At 27.3% G+C, this 14801-nt stretch overlaps 1 protein-coding gene across 1 annotated transcript; it reads left to right on the forward strand.

Moving 5' to 3' along the window:
• Positions 1–11096: 11096 nt before the first annotated feature.
• LOC127280292 (ring-infected erythrocyte surface antigen-like) lies at positions 11097–14449 on the forward strand. The gene is made up of 4 exons (XM_051303198.1): positions 11097–11121; positions 11283–11669; positions 11721–11909; positions 14394–14449. The coding sequence occupies exons 1-4, from the start codon at positions 11097–11099 to the stop codon at positions 14447–14449; spliced, it is 657 nt and encodes a 218-aa protein (XP_051159155.1).
• The last annotated feature ends 352 nt before the right edge of the window (positions 14450–14801 follow it).

Raw genomic sequence — 14801 nt, forward strand, 5'->3', positions numbered from 1 at the left:
GATATCAAATGCTTGCTCATTATATTATTATCAGTTTCATAAATTAATCTTTTAATTTACACTGTTAACCAATACAGATGTTGCAAATGCTATTGCATTATACTTCACACTTAACTGTACCAATCGGTTGTTGATCAACATCTACAAAAAATTCTGTTGGTTTAAAAGGGAACAGTCTAATTAAATATTCTATTTGATGAATATTCAAACGCCCTGCATTAAGGCTATCAAAAATATAAAGTCTTACTCCATCGTAATAAATACAAATCCAATGACCCGAATTGTTATTACCGCTAAAAACTATTTGAATATGTATATCGCTTTCTCTAATTGGAACAATTAAATCAAGCATTTGTAAATACAAAGTACTTTGCATAATGAAAAAAGAATTTGAATCATTTTTTAATAATTCTTGAAATTTAAACATATGCATATCATTTAACATTTCATTTACATTTTCAATAATTTTAAAATCTTCATTACTTAAAATAAAATACTCTTCTATGTTCGACATGGTATCCTTCTTCAACTTTTAAACTGTTGATAAAGCCAATTTTCAAAACAAGTCGTTTATTTTACTTTATTGCTTTAAAAAATTTACTTACATGTGTTTCATCTATAAAATATTTCATTAACTATAATTCAGCTAACTAATGCAACAATGATAGTCTTACATGAACGTGAATTAGCGTTGTTTAATTTTTTTCCATATTATATTATTTTCGATAATGATTATTATTTAACTTATTTTCCTCTGCACTTTTTATTAATATTCAAATCAATATTCAACTCACAAACTATTATTTAACCCATAAAACAACTTCAACCCTTAAAACAATATTCAAACCTCTTTCTATCTATTTAAATACTTTTCCAAAAGCCAGCATCCTCTATTATCAAACAGTCAATATTTTTTTTCAATATAGAAATATATTCAATACCAATGTTATCCAATATCATATTTTATTATCCTCAAAATCCAAATATCTTTAATGCCAATCTTATCCAATACCAAAAATTTTTTCCAAAAACCAACTTCCACTGTGGTCAAGTAATCAATATTTTTTTCCAATATCAAAATACATTCAATACAAATGTTCTGCAATATCATTTTTTATCCTTAAAATCAAAATATCTTTAATGCCAAAATTATCCAATACGAAAAAATTTTTCCAAAAGCCAGCTTCCACTATTATCAAACAATCAATATTTTTGTTGCATTATCAAAATATATTCAATACTAATGTTATCCAATATCTTTCTTTATCCTCAAAATCGTAATATCTTTAATGCCAATGTTATCAAATACCAAAAAAACTAAATGGATTGAAGTATTTTTTATATGAAACATTTAAGACAACCAAAAGAAGCAAATATCTTCTATACCAATATTATGCAATATCCATATTTTATGCATAAAAAAATTATTCAATAATCAATGTTTTATCTTCAAAATACATATATAATTATTAATACTATACAAAAATAGGAATATATTTTTTGGACCCAATACAAAAATGAAAAAAAAAATTTAATATAAGAAGATTCAACACATGCAGTAAGTTATTGATCGACAAATTGCAGAAAAATATTATAAACTATATAATAATCAAGTTAAGTTACCTGAGACTATTAGAAGCTTTTTTAGCGACACTACTACAATGTTGTTGCAACGGTAGACTTACATCAGCATCTTAAATCAGCAGTAGCCGTTTCACTGCATTGAGGAGAAGTGTTATACCCCCACTCTACCAATCCGGGCCTATGTTAAGTTCTCGCGTGAGGCAGATATTACGGTAGGCCTGAGTGGCGTCCTCGGGGATAGATGTTGGTAAGTTAAGTATGGATACACCACTTCCACTCACGGGGATTAAACTGTTATCATCTATATCGCATATACAATAATAAAAAAAATTTCCCACAACCCAAGGCTGTTAGGACGAATCGAGCGATCACGGATTGGGTCCTGAAAAGGGAAGTGGTATATCCTCACTCTATCGGCCTGTCCCGGGCTCAGACCTCGAGTAAGTCAATTACAGCGGGGGCCTGTGTGGCCTTAATGACAATATTATTTTATGAACCCTCAACCGAAAGCTGTTTTGACAAAACAAATTTCAGGTAGAAACCTTCGGGAACCCTAATTATCAAAGTAAAGATATATATGTATATATAATCTAATAATAATGAGAATATTCAAGTACTAAGAAAATGTGAATGAATGAAGGAATGAATACAGAGATTATTATTTTATAATTTTTGTTTATTTCATTAATTTTTTAATTTTTATTTTTATTATCCTAGGTAAAAGCACCAGTACCTGGACAGAGAAGAAAATTGACCCATAGTAGTTGGACAGTAGCAAAAAAAACATAAAATTGAGTATAAATTAAATAAAAAAATTCTAGATAATGCTTAAATAGTGGACTTTCAAGTATAATTAAATTTATAAATTTTTTAAAAATTAACTATAATAATCTTGGTATTCATTCATTCATTCATTCATTCCGTCCGGACCCCTGCTGGGTTTTCGGTGACAGAGAAAAGAACAAGTTATGGAGAGAGAAAGATATATCTTTATTTTGCAAATGAGGGTTCGCTTGACCTGCAATCTTTTAAAGAGGATTAATTAATAACTCTGAGGACCCAGGTAATAATTTCTTTGTCCCTTTATCACGTGAAAAAACTATAAAGAAAGTCTAAAACTGAATAGGTAATGCATACCTTTCTTTCTTACACCAAGGAACATAACATAAGTACTTCCTTCGTTTAACATTGCGTTTCTCTATCTAGACAATTCAAAATGGCATAAGATCACTTTTTTTCAATTTTATATATTTTTGTCCACTTTTTGGAATTACCATAAAGTTTGAACTCTTTTCCACATAATGCATATATTCTATTTAAATTATATTGTTATTAAATAGAAAAATTTCAAGTTTTTGGAACTTGATACATTTTTCTTGTTTTCAAGGTTTGTGTTAAACAGTGGGACACCTATTATTAAATAATGAATATTTGTTTCAATAATAATATTCTGCTTTATACTTTATAAATATATATGTTTTGCATTAAATAACGTTAACAAATGTTGCAAAACAATTATATTTTAATAATATTTTACATTTTTATAATACGATGTCAAGTTTCATATAAAAAATTGTTATTATTTTTTTTTTACGTTTACAGTACTGCTGATCATACGTCATAATTTCGTCATAACATAAAAACAATTTGGAGGAAAAATTGAATAGTCGTTCTCTTATGAAGTGTTATTTTTCAAATGTTGCCGAACAATAATTGTATTAATTATAAATTTTGAATTTTTTAATGTTTTTTAGCATAAAAAATCACATTTTTAGTCGCTGTGTAAGTATAAATGCGCATGCGTATAGATAGTTTGTTGTCATAAACATCGTTTACATTTAAATTTTGGTCGAGTTTCTTTAGTAGTTTTTCAGAAAATTAAAGTGACCTACTGTTTAAAGTGTCCCACTGTTTATCACTCTCCCCTACCTGTATTAGAGCCCCAGAAAATTTTAATAAAAAAATTTAAAAATTATTACCTGGCCCCTCAGAATTAATCTTCATTAACAAAGGCTCTATTGTCCAAGGATTGGTATTGTTTGTGGTAATTGTTCTGAGAGTCTAATACTGGTATATACATATTTTTTTTATTTTGAAAACAGAAAGAAAGAAGAGTAAGATTTTTAGGCGAAGATATTCTTATGTTATGGGGAATCCTCTAGATAGAGAAATGCAATATTAAATGAAAATTATATGTTATATTCCTTGATGTGAGAAAGAAAGATATACATTACCTCTTCAGTTTTTGACTTTTATCTTTATATTTCCTTGTGATAATACACGGAAAAAATTTCGAGACGTCGGACGTGCCGATGTCAATGTAAACCTACTGTACATTTCATTATGTACTCAGAGTTAATCTTCATTAACAAAGGTTCTATTGGCCAAGGGTTGGTACATCTTTATTTTTCTATATAATAAATGTAAAAAAAAAAATTATTACCTGGGTCCTCAGAGTTAATCCCCATTAACAAAGGTTCTATTGTCCAATGGTTGGTTTTTTTGTGGTATTTGTTCCGGGGTTTTAATACAGGTATAAATACGTATATATGTTATTTGTAATGAACTACTGATTACTCATATAAGAGTGTCCTTTTTGCACTTATTGGCTGATCGGTAGTTACTGATTCATAGTTACTCATAGTTCTCTCATTCTTTTGGATATTTGGTAGTTTTATTGGATAAAAGGCAAAATTGGTTATATTGGATTAAAGGCAAAATTGGTTATATTTAGTAAAAGGTAAAATTAATTGTATTGAATTAAAGGAAAAATTGCTTATTTTTAATAAAAGGTAAAATTGGTTGTATTGAATTAAAGACAAAATTGGTTATATTAGAGAGAGTGAGCAAAAGGGTTAAAGATATTTAGATTTTCATCAATCAAAAATAAAATTAAACGAAGTATACTATGGCCAACATAAAAGAGTATGTTATTTTAAGTGATAAAGATTTAAAAATTATTGAAAATAGAAATAAATTGTTAAATTACATGCATATGTACAAATTTGAAGAATTATTAAGAAAAGATTCCAATTCATTTTTCAATGTGCAAAGTACTTTGTATGTACAAATGCTTGATTTTATTGTCCCAATTAGAGAAGGTGATAAACATATTCAAATACTTTTTAGCGGTAATAACAATTATGGTCACTGACTTTATGTTTATTACGATAGAGTAAGGCTTTATATTTTTGATAGCCTTAATGAGGGGTGTTTAAATGTGCATCAAATCGCATCAAATAAAATGTTTAATTAGATTGTTCCCTTTTAAACCAACAGTAGTTTTTGAAGCTGTTAATCAACAACTTTTTGGTAGTGTTTAGTGTGGAGTATATGCAATAGCATTTGCAACATCTGTATTATTTAACGTAATGCCAAACCGTGTAAATTATGAAACTGATAATAACAAAATGAGAAACCATTTTAAGTCAATGTTTGAAAATAATCGCTTAAATCATTTTCTGGCAGTAAGAACGTCTCACAATAGGAATTCGATAATAGAGAATAATTAGAACCGTCTTTTCATAAATTGAACTTAGGAACATAAAAATTATATTTTAAACTCTTGTTCTGTTTTTAATACTTTGCACAGTAATAATATTAACAGAGTTCTATTAACACAATATTTAAAAATTAAACATTCTCTAAATGACACTAGTGAAAAGAAAATAATTCGTACAACTGATAATAATGTGAACAAAATTTCACCACATGAATATTTAAAAATGAAGAATTTTCTGAGTAAAGAAAATGATAAAAAGATAATTCGAGCAATTAAAGAGAAGGGAAGAAAAAGGGAGGCAAGGCGCGAAGTTACATATGAGTAGAAAATAATAAGACAGGAGAATGAGAGATTGAGAAAACGTAATCGTAATAAAACAGATATAAAAAAGAAAGAGCGCAAAAAAAAATTTGACATGCAAAAGAAAAGAAATTATCTATAAAAACTGAAGATGAAAAGAAAATACGCAAGGATAAAAATTTGGCATGTAGGAAAAGCAAAATATCAATGGAAACTCAAGATGAAAAGAAAGTGCGTCAAGAAAATAATTTGTCATGTAAGAAGAAAAAATTTTCTACGGAAACGGAAGATGAAAAGAAAGTGCGTCAAGAAAAGAATTTAGCATGTAAAACCGATAATTGGAATAAAAAAACTGCAGGAGTTGCAATAATGTCTTTTAAAGATTTCAATGAAAGTAAAGTTCCACAGAATTATTTAGGTTTAATAAATGTAGAATGTAAGTTTTGTAATGCGTTACATTTTTTGTGTGAAAGGCCGTCACATAGATCATATAGATACATCACCGAGGAATGTCCCCGTGAAGAGGACATTATGATATCGCCTGAATGTCACAAAAATATTGCCGCTTGATATCAGCTTGACATTCGAGCAATATTCCTTGCTACTTGGGTGGTAGATCCAATATAAAGAAATTTTTTTTACATTTCTAATATTAAATTTTTTTGAAAAAAAATGAATAAAAAATATGGTCAATGCACACTAGCAACGTAGTCGGCCGCTTGCGGACGACAAAGTTGCTAGTTTATTAATAATATAAAATTGTTTTTCTAAAACTAGTGTCCAAGTTTACCTGCCGCTTCTAAATACATGTCATACCCAGTAGTTGGACAAACATTTATTCATTTAACTAAATAAATTCGATAGATTTAATTAATTTTGTCAGTTCAGTAAGTTTTTATTTAAATTATATAATTTGTTTATTAATCGAAATTAATAAATTAATTGTAATTTAATAATTAACTACTCTAAATCTGTGTTATTACGAGTGTCCAAGTTTACCTGCCGCTTATAAATACATGTCGAACCCCGCAGTAGTTGGACAAAGATTTAATTCAATATTTTACAAATTAAATTCATTTAACTTGTTATATTGTATTTTAAATAAATTTATTACTTTATCATATCGAAAGGGCGTTGTTTAATGTTTGAAAACTTCTAAAAATTTCAATAATTTTGATGATTTTGATAGGTTTAAAGAGAAGTTTTGAGGTTATATGTACAATTCATATATTTATTTTACGTTTTGATAGCCAATCGTCTATTCTTTTCAAAATATAATAACTAAAAAAATTAATTTTTATTTATTTTAATTTATTAATTAATAAACAGAAATAAATAAATTATTATAATTTACTTATTTAATTAATGTCTAACATGTCCAACTACTGGGTCCAACCTATGTCCAACTACTACGGTTCCTCGAAATTACCTGTCCAAATTCTGGGGGTATTGAAGTAATTTTTTAATCTTCATATTTAATATAAAAAAATTCTTTTTTTATAAACAGCTTTTCATTAAATAATATCTTTAGGGTGTAAGTTAAACAAAGAAAAAAAAATTTTTTAATTATAATATACTACTTTAATATAAAATATGATTTAATATGAAACCCGTTCAAAAGTGTCCAGGTACTGGTGCTTTTACCTCAGCACAAAGAAATAAAAAAAGACTGTTTTTTTTGTACAAACAACAATTATCGAATAATAGTACATTTTAAGTAGTTGAACTCAAAAATGAAAAATATAATTAATATTTCAAAAATATAACATTTATATACATTAATGTCATGTTTAACATATTCGTAGATTTTTAATACTATCAATATTTATTTGTATGTAAGGTAACTTTCGTTTTAAATTTTCATTAAACGAATTATAATTTTTGAATAATAATAAATATAGGACACTGCAGATGAATTAATCTTCATTGCCAAAAAGTTTACCATTGATTTTTTCTTTAATCTTTTACTATATGTTTATATTAATGTTAAAACATTAGAATATTGAGTATATACAGAATCGTTGATGTAATATCTGCTCCATTTACTGTCTTAAAAAATATTTTTAATAGCATTGTAATAAAAATCTCGTTTTAATTTTGTTTATAAATATACTTAATGTTCGTATATAACCAAAGTTTTAAATAATTAAAAGATGGATGGGTGAAATTGGACAGAGGCGAAATGAATATCGACGAATTTTTGAATATTATGACTTATTCATTTGCAGAGCCGGCAATGGAGTTTTTTAATTTTCTTTCTTAAACCAAATGCTTTTAAAATTTATGTGGAGTTGTTTTTGGTATTTATAATTGAAATTTTATTGTCAAGACAGTGAAATTAAGCGTCTCAAATTTATAAACCGAAAATTAAAAAATTTAAATTAAAAAAAAATAAAAATTTAGAAGATTATACCTACTCTACTCCATTTTAACTTCGTATAAAAAATTTTTTCGTGTTTCTAATTGAAATTTTATTACAATCAGATAAAAGATTTTAAACGCTTAAGATTTTTAGTAAAGTTAAAATAAATTAATAAATAAATTGAAAACACATTATGTATAAATATAAAATCAGACTTTTGTCTATACATTGAACAAATTTAAAAATTTTTTACATATTTTTTCATCTTATACCATAAAAAACCCAAAATGACATGAACAAAATAATGTCTGTACGTATGTATATGCATCTTTCGTCAATATTTCGAACGCGCATCACGCAGAAACGGCTTTACCGATTGAAGTGAAATTTGGCAGTGTCTTAGATGTTAGCCTAACTTAAATTTCTAGCCTTACTAGATTAAAAAATATTAATTTGAACGGAAATTATGACACTTTATGTAAAATTCAAAATTTTTCATTTTCGTCATATTGTAATTAATTTTACATGCAATGTTTAAACAAAAGTCCGAGATTTGTAAGAATATAGAAAGGGATTGTAAAAATACTGTTTTAACAAAAATACTGCCGGTCGCACGCCACCAGATTTAATAATAATAACACCAGCTAGTTAATAATAATACTACAGCTAATATTTCTATATTTTAGAAAGATTGGTTTATATCCAAGAAAAACTGCATAAAGATTTGGAAAAATTGAATACTAACAGTAGACAAAAGTTACAGACTTCTAATATTCTTCCTAGAACGCAAAGAAAAACTTTAAGGGGAGGCACCACCTTTATTTTGAGTCCTTTAAATTTTAATGATTGCATAAAGTGGTATTTTTTTTCTTGTGTTATTTGGGTCCTAAAAACATACTGTAAGAGCAAAAATAAAAAATATTAATTTTTGACGCGTTTAGAATTTATAATCTTTAAAAAATTAAATTTTTCGAAATGGAACTACATTCACAATTTTTATTATATTCGCTCGACAATTTTTTTTCACGCTTTTCTCCTGATTCTTTAGAATCTCTCGCATGGATTTTCAAAAATTTTAATTTTTCAGAAAAAGAAAGAAAAAAGAGACTTCAAATTTCATTATTCTCTCCTCTAAAATATTGAACTACTTTCACAATTTTCACTATTTTACATCGCCAATTTTTTTTCTTAGTTGTTTAATAATTCTTCAGAATCTCTCGCATGGATTTTCAAAAATTTTAATTATATCAAAAAATAAAAATTCTAATCTTGCCAAATATTAATATTTTTTATTTTTGATTACACATTATGTTTTTAAGACCCAAATAATACAAGAAAAAAAACACAACTTCCTGCAATCATTAAAATTTAAAGGATTCAAAATAGAGGTGGTGCCTCCCCTTAAAAGATGGATGGGTGAAATTGGACAGAGGCGAAATGAATATCGACGAATTTTTGAATATTATGACTTATTCATTTGCAGAGCCGGCAAAGGAGTTTTTTAATTTTCTTTTTCAAACCAAATGCTTTTAAAATTTATGTGGAGTTGTTTTTGGTATTTATAATTGAAATTTTATTGTCAAGACAGTGAAATTAAGCGTCTCAAATTTATAAACCAAAAATTAAAAAATTTAAATTAAAAAAAATAAAAATTTAGAAGATTATACCTACTCTACTCCATTTTAACTTCTTATAAAAAATTTTTTCGTGTTTCTAATTGAAATTTTATTACAATCAGATAAAAGATTTTAAACGCTTAAGATTTTTAGTAAAGTTAAAATAAATTAATAAATAAATTTAAAAATTTTTTACATATTTTTTCTTCTTATACCATAAAAAACCCAAAATGACATGAACAAAATAATGTCTGTACGTATGTATATGCATCTTTCGTCAATATTTCGAACGCGCATCACGCAGAAACGGCTTTACCGATTGAAGTGAAATTTGGCAGTGTCTTAGATGTTAGCCTAACTTAAATTTCTAGCCTTACTAGATTAAAAAATATTAATTTGAACGGAAATTATGACACTTTATGTAAAATTCAAAATTTTTCATTTTCGTCATATTGTAATTAATTTTACATGCAATGTTTAAACAAAAGTCCGAGATTTGTAAGAATATAGAAAGGGATTGTAAAAATACTGTTTTAACAAAAATACTGCCGGTCGCACGCTACCAGATTTCGTACCCGCCGAAGGCGGGACCGAAAGCTAGTTAATAATAATACTACAGCTAATATTTCTATATTTTAGAAAGATTGGTTTATATCCAAGAAAAACTGCATAAAGATTTGGAAAAATTGAATACTAACAGTAGACAAAAGTTACAGACCCCTAATATCCTTCCTAGAACGCAAAGAAAAACTTTAAAAGATGGATGGGTGAAATTGGACAGAGGCGAAATGAATATCGACGAATTTTTGAATATTATGACTTATTCATTTGCAGAGCTGGCAATGGAGTTTTTTAATTTTCTTTTTAGAAATAGTGAGTATTTTTAAAAAAATTTTAAATTTCTAAATTATATAGAAAATTAAAATTTTTTAAATATTCTGTAAATAAGTTAATCGTAATCTATCTATCTATCTATATAAATAAAATCAGACTTTTGTCTGTACATTGCCTAAAAGTTTAAATTTCTTGTATAATTTTTCGTTTTGAGCTTCAAGGAATCCAAATATACCCATAAAAAATTTCATGTCTGTATGTATGTATGTATGTCACAGAATCTTAGTTCGCGCATCACTAAATAACGGTTGCACGTATTAAGACCAAATTCGGTGGAATGTTAGGTCTTGACTCAAGTAAGGTTTATAAATTTACAGATTTAAAAAATATTAATTAGAACAGGAAATATAAAAATTTTTCAAAAACACGAAAAATCGAAAATTTTTAAATTAACAATTTTTTTATAAATTGCTTTTAAACGTTTTCCTGATGAATGTTTAATGCTATTTAGTCACATTTTAGTACGATTTTACAAAAATTATAAGCCAAATTTGAAATATAGCTATAATTTTTTTTTTTGTCATACATTGAACAATTTAAAAATTTTTTACATATTTTTTCATCTTATACCATAAAAAACCCAAAATGACATGAACAAAATAATGTCTGTACGTACGTATGTATGTATGTATGCATCTGTCATCAATATTTCGAACGTGCTTCACGCAGAAACGGTTTTACCGATTGAAGTGAAACTTGGCAGTCTCGTAGATGTTAGCCTAACTTAAATTTCTAGCCTTACTAGATGAAAAAATATTAATTTGAACGGAAATTATGACATTTTATGTAAAATTCAAAATTTTTCATTTTGGTCATATTGTAATTAATTTTACATACAATGTTTGAAGAAAAGTCCGAGATTTGTAAGAATATAGAAAGGGATTGTAAAAATAATTTTTTAACAAAAATACTGCCGGTCGCACGCCACTAGATATCGTGCCCGCCGAGGGCGGGACCGAAAGCTAGTTCATAATATTACTATTTATAATTAGTAACATATATTAATTAAGATTTTATATTTTAGTAACAGACGACAACGCAGTTAACCGAAGAAATTTCCCTCAAAATTTGAATCAAGACAATGAAAACGTTGAAGCGCCACGTCTAAATATAGACAATTTACTTGAAATTTTGGAGACAGAGGAAAGGGGAGAACAGAATCAAGTGGAAGAAGAAAATCTTGAAGAATTTAGACGAGAAATTGTTGAAGAACCAGCTGTAAATCAACAGCATTTTCTCGAAGACGAAAATGTCGATGAAAACTGGGAAGAAATTATCGACGAAAATTTTGAAGAAATTGATGACGAAAATTTCGAAGAAATTGACGACGAAAATTTTGAAAAAATTGACGACGAAAATTTCGACAACGCTATCAATGAAAATTTAAACGAAAATGTTGACGACAATTTTGGCAACAATAACAACTAAAATTTTAATGGTAATATCAATGACAATTTCGAAGTTGTAGACGAAAATTTAAACGACAATATCAACGAAGATTTAAACGAAAATGTTGACGACAATTTTGGCGACAATAACAACGAAAATGTAAACGAAAATGTTGATGAAAATTCCAACGAAAGTTCCGACGAAACTGTTGAAGACAATTTACAAAGAAATGCGGGACGGGAAAGAAGACACAGAGATATTGGTATATAAAATTTTATTTTACCCATGTAAATTATTAAATTTCTTTATTAATATTTATTTACATTAAAAATGATTACTTTTTTAAAACATATTTTTATCTTACATTTTTAAACAGATTTCAATAAGAACTGCTGTATCTGCAAAACGAAACCAGGAACATGTGCTTTTGTACCATGTGGGCACATAGCCATATGCGACCGCTGCAAAAGAAAGTACCAGCAGAGACTCTTGAATTGTCCAATGTGCCGGCGAGAATCTCTAATGATTGTCCAGTTATATTAATATTTCTTTTAGTAATTATCATTTTATACATTTTTAATTAATTTTTTAAAACACACATTTCTTTTATACAATCTTCTAGAAAAATCTAAATAATATTATCAAGTTTCTTAACATTTCCAGGCATCCCAGTTGGTCCCCTTTTCCCCTTTTTTTATTTTTGTCCCCTTTTTCCTCTTTTTTGGTGATTTGTCCCCTTTGTCCCCTTTTTTTGGTGATTTGTCCCCTTTTTCCCCTTTCTTGGCAGTTTGTTCCTTTTTTCATTTTTGTTCCTTTTTCCTTCTTATAATTAAAAATAAATTTCAAAAACAAAAATTTTTACAGTATGATTATAAAATTAAAATCCAATGTTTGAATTTAGAGCCTTTTATTTTGATTCCGATTATTGAAGTTTTTCAAAATGCATTAAAAAATGCTCTTGGTAAAAAAAACAAGAAGTAGTCTTGAAAGAATTATTTAATGGATTGGATAAACTACGAGTTAAGAAAAGTGAAAAAAGAAAACTAGTAGACAAACTTCAAAACTTAATACAACAAAAAAATTCCGATATCATATAAAAGGTGATAAAAAAGAAGAAAGTTGAAAAAACTGTGATCTAATATCTTCCACATACCTACTTTTTTGTTTATATAATGTCGATATTTTATTTAAAAACATTTATAATATGTATTAAAGTTATTATGTACCAAAAAGTCCAAAACTGTAGCAAATTTCAGTATTAATATATAGTTAATATAACTTTTAACACATTTCAGGGTGTCTAGTAACCGGGAAAACCGGGAAATAGCCGGGAATAAGTCGGGATTTTTTTGGCAAACCGGGAATTTTCTCACCATACTAAAAACAAATTTTAGTATATTAATTTGTTTTTGAAAAATTGCTTTTTACCCCGATTAAATATAAAATATCGAATTTTTGGACAAATTTGCTAAAAATTTGCGTTTTTTGCAATTTTTTTAGAGAATAAAAAGCTGATCAATATTTTTCATTAATGGGAGATTTGGTTGATTCATGAGATGATTTTGGAAAAATTCCAGTAAATTCAAGTGTATCAAATTTTTTCGTGATTCAAAAGTAAAAGTTGAGTCTAATTATTCTCGAATGATCCTTTTCTACCCTGTAGATTTTCATCAAATCCTGCATTTTTGGAAAAAACGCTAAAATTTTCACGATTTTTGCAAGTTTCTGATATCGTTTCACAAAATAAAAATCTGATCAACATTTTTTCTTAAACAGCCCACTTGCAAGATAACTTTAATGCAGTGATTGATGGATTTCTACTTAATTTCCCGAAAATCGTATTTTTTTGGGGTGGGGGGCATTTATAAGGAATCATGACTTTTTTTTGAACAATTCAGGGAAATTCAAGTGGCTCAATTTTTTCTCTGACTCAAGAGTGAAAATTAATTCTAAATATTGTCGAATGATCCTTTTCTAGCCAGTAGCTTTTGATCCGATCCTGAATTTTTTGAAAAACGCTAAATTTTCACGGTTTTTGCAAGTTTTTGATATTGATAACATTTTTTCTAAATGTCAGATTCAGCAGGAGAATTTTTATCTCCTGACTGACGAGATTTTAATTAATTCTTATGAAAATCGTATTCTTTGGGGTCATTTTCAAGGAATCATGACTATTTTTGGAAAAATGCAGAAAAATCTATGTGGCTCAATTTTTTCCCTGATTCAGGAGTGAAAATTGAGCCTAAAAATTGTCGAATGATCCTTTTTAGCAAGTAGCTTTTGATAAAATCCCTAATTTTTTGAAAAAACTCTAAATTTCACGATTTTTGTCAAGTTGAGAACAATTATTTTCATAAGATAGATTAATTTTTGTAACAATTTGTAGATTTATTTATACTTAAAATCGAATAAATTTAAATTTAATAAGAAATTTTTAACCGGGAAAAATCACGAAAAAACCGGGAAATAACCGGGAATTTTGTAGAACAAAAATAATAGACACCCTGTAATCATTATAACTTATAAATTGATATATTTTTTGGGACTTTTTTTCCTCTTTTTGTCCCCTTTTTGTCCCCTTTTTGAGGAAAAAAAATCCCCTTTTCACCTTTTTTGTGTTGGAAAGGTGCTGTGATGCCCGCATTTCACAAGACAGTTTTTGATATAAAAAAATAATTACAAATTTTATGAAATAATTTTTGATATAATTTTGATGACTTTAATTATTCAAGGAATTTGTTTTTAGGTAACGGAGGTGGTGGAATGAGACCAGAGGAATTGAGTCCAATTGGGACTTTTTGAGTCCCAAAAGTTATCTCCATTCAAACCGCCCTCAAATTAAGGGGGGAACACCAGTTGTAACTCAAGAAATAATGCTTTTTACAAGAATATTTTCCAAAAGAACAATGAATCTTTTTAAATAATACTATTTATTAGTTAAAAGTACATGTTAAAAGCTGTAATTTAAAAGAAAAAAAAAATTTTTTAACAAAAACTTTTAGAGATATGAGCCATTGAAGTGGCGCCTTAAGAAAAAAGGCGAATTGCGGTGACCAGCATTCTGCAAGTATACTTCGTCTGAAATACAAAAATGAAATTGATTTACATTTATTATAAGATTATCTAGTTCGTGATCGAAGGATTTAAAAAAAAA

Source organism: Leptopilina boulardi, unplaced genomic scaffold (assembly GCF_019393585.1).
Source record: "Leptopilina boulardi isolate dan_hultmark-lab unplaced genomic scaffold, ZJU_Lbou_2.1 LbouV2_234, whole genome shotgun sequence".
Taxonomy (NCBI): Eukaryota; Metazoa; Arthropoda; class Insecta; order Hymenoptera; family Figitidae; genus Leptopilina; species Leptopilina boulardi.

Coding starts and splice junctions, on each gene's coding strand:
- LOC127280292 (XM_051303198.1), top strand. CDS start 11,097: ATGTTTGAAGAAAAGTCCGAGATTT. Junction 11,670..11,720: donor AAATGTTGACGACAATTTTG/GCAACAATAACA, acceptor ACAATTTCGAAG/TTGTAGACGAAAATTTAAAC. Junction 11,910..14,393: donor AAGAAGACACAGAGATATTG/GTATATAAAATT, acceptor ATTTGTTTTTAG/GTAACGGAGGTGGTGGAATG.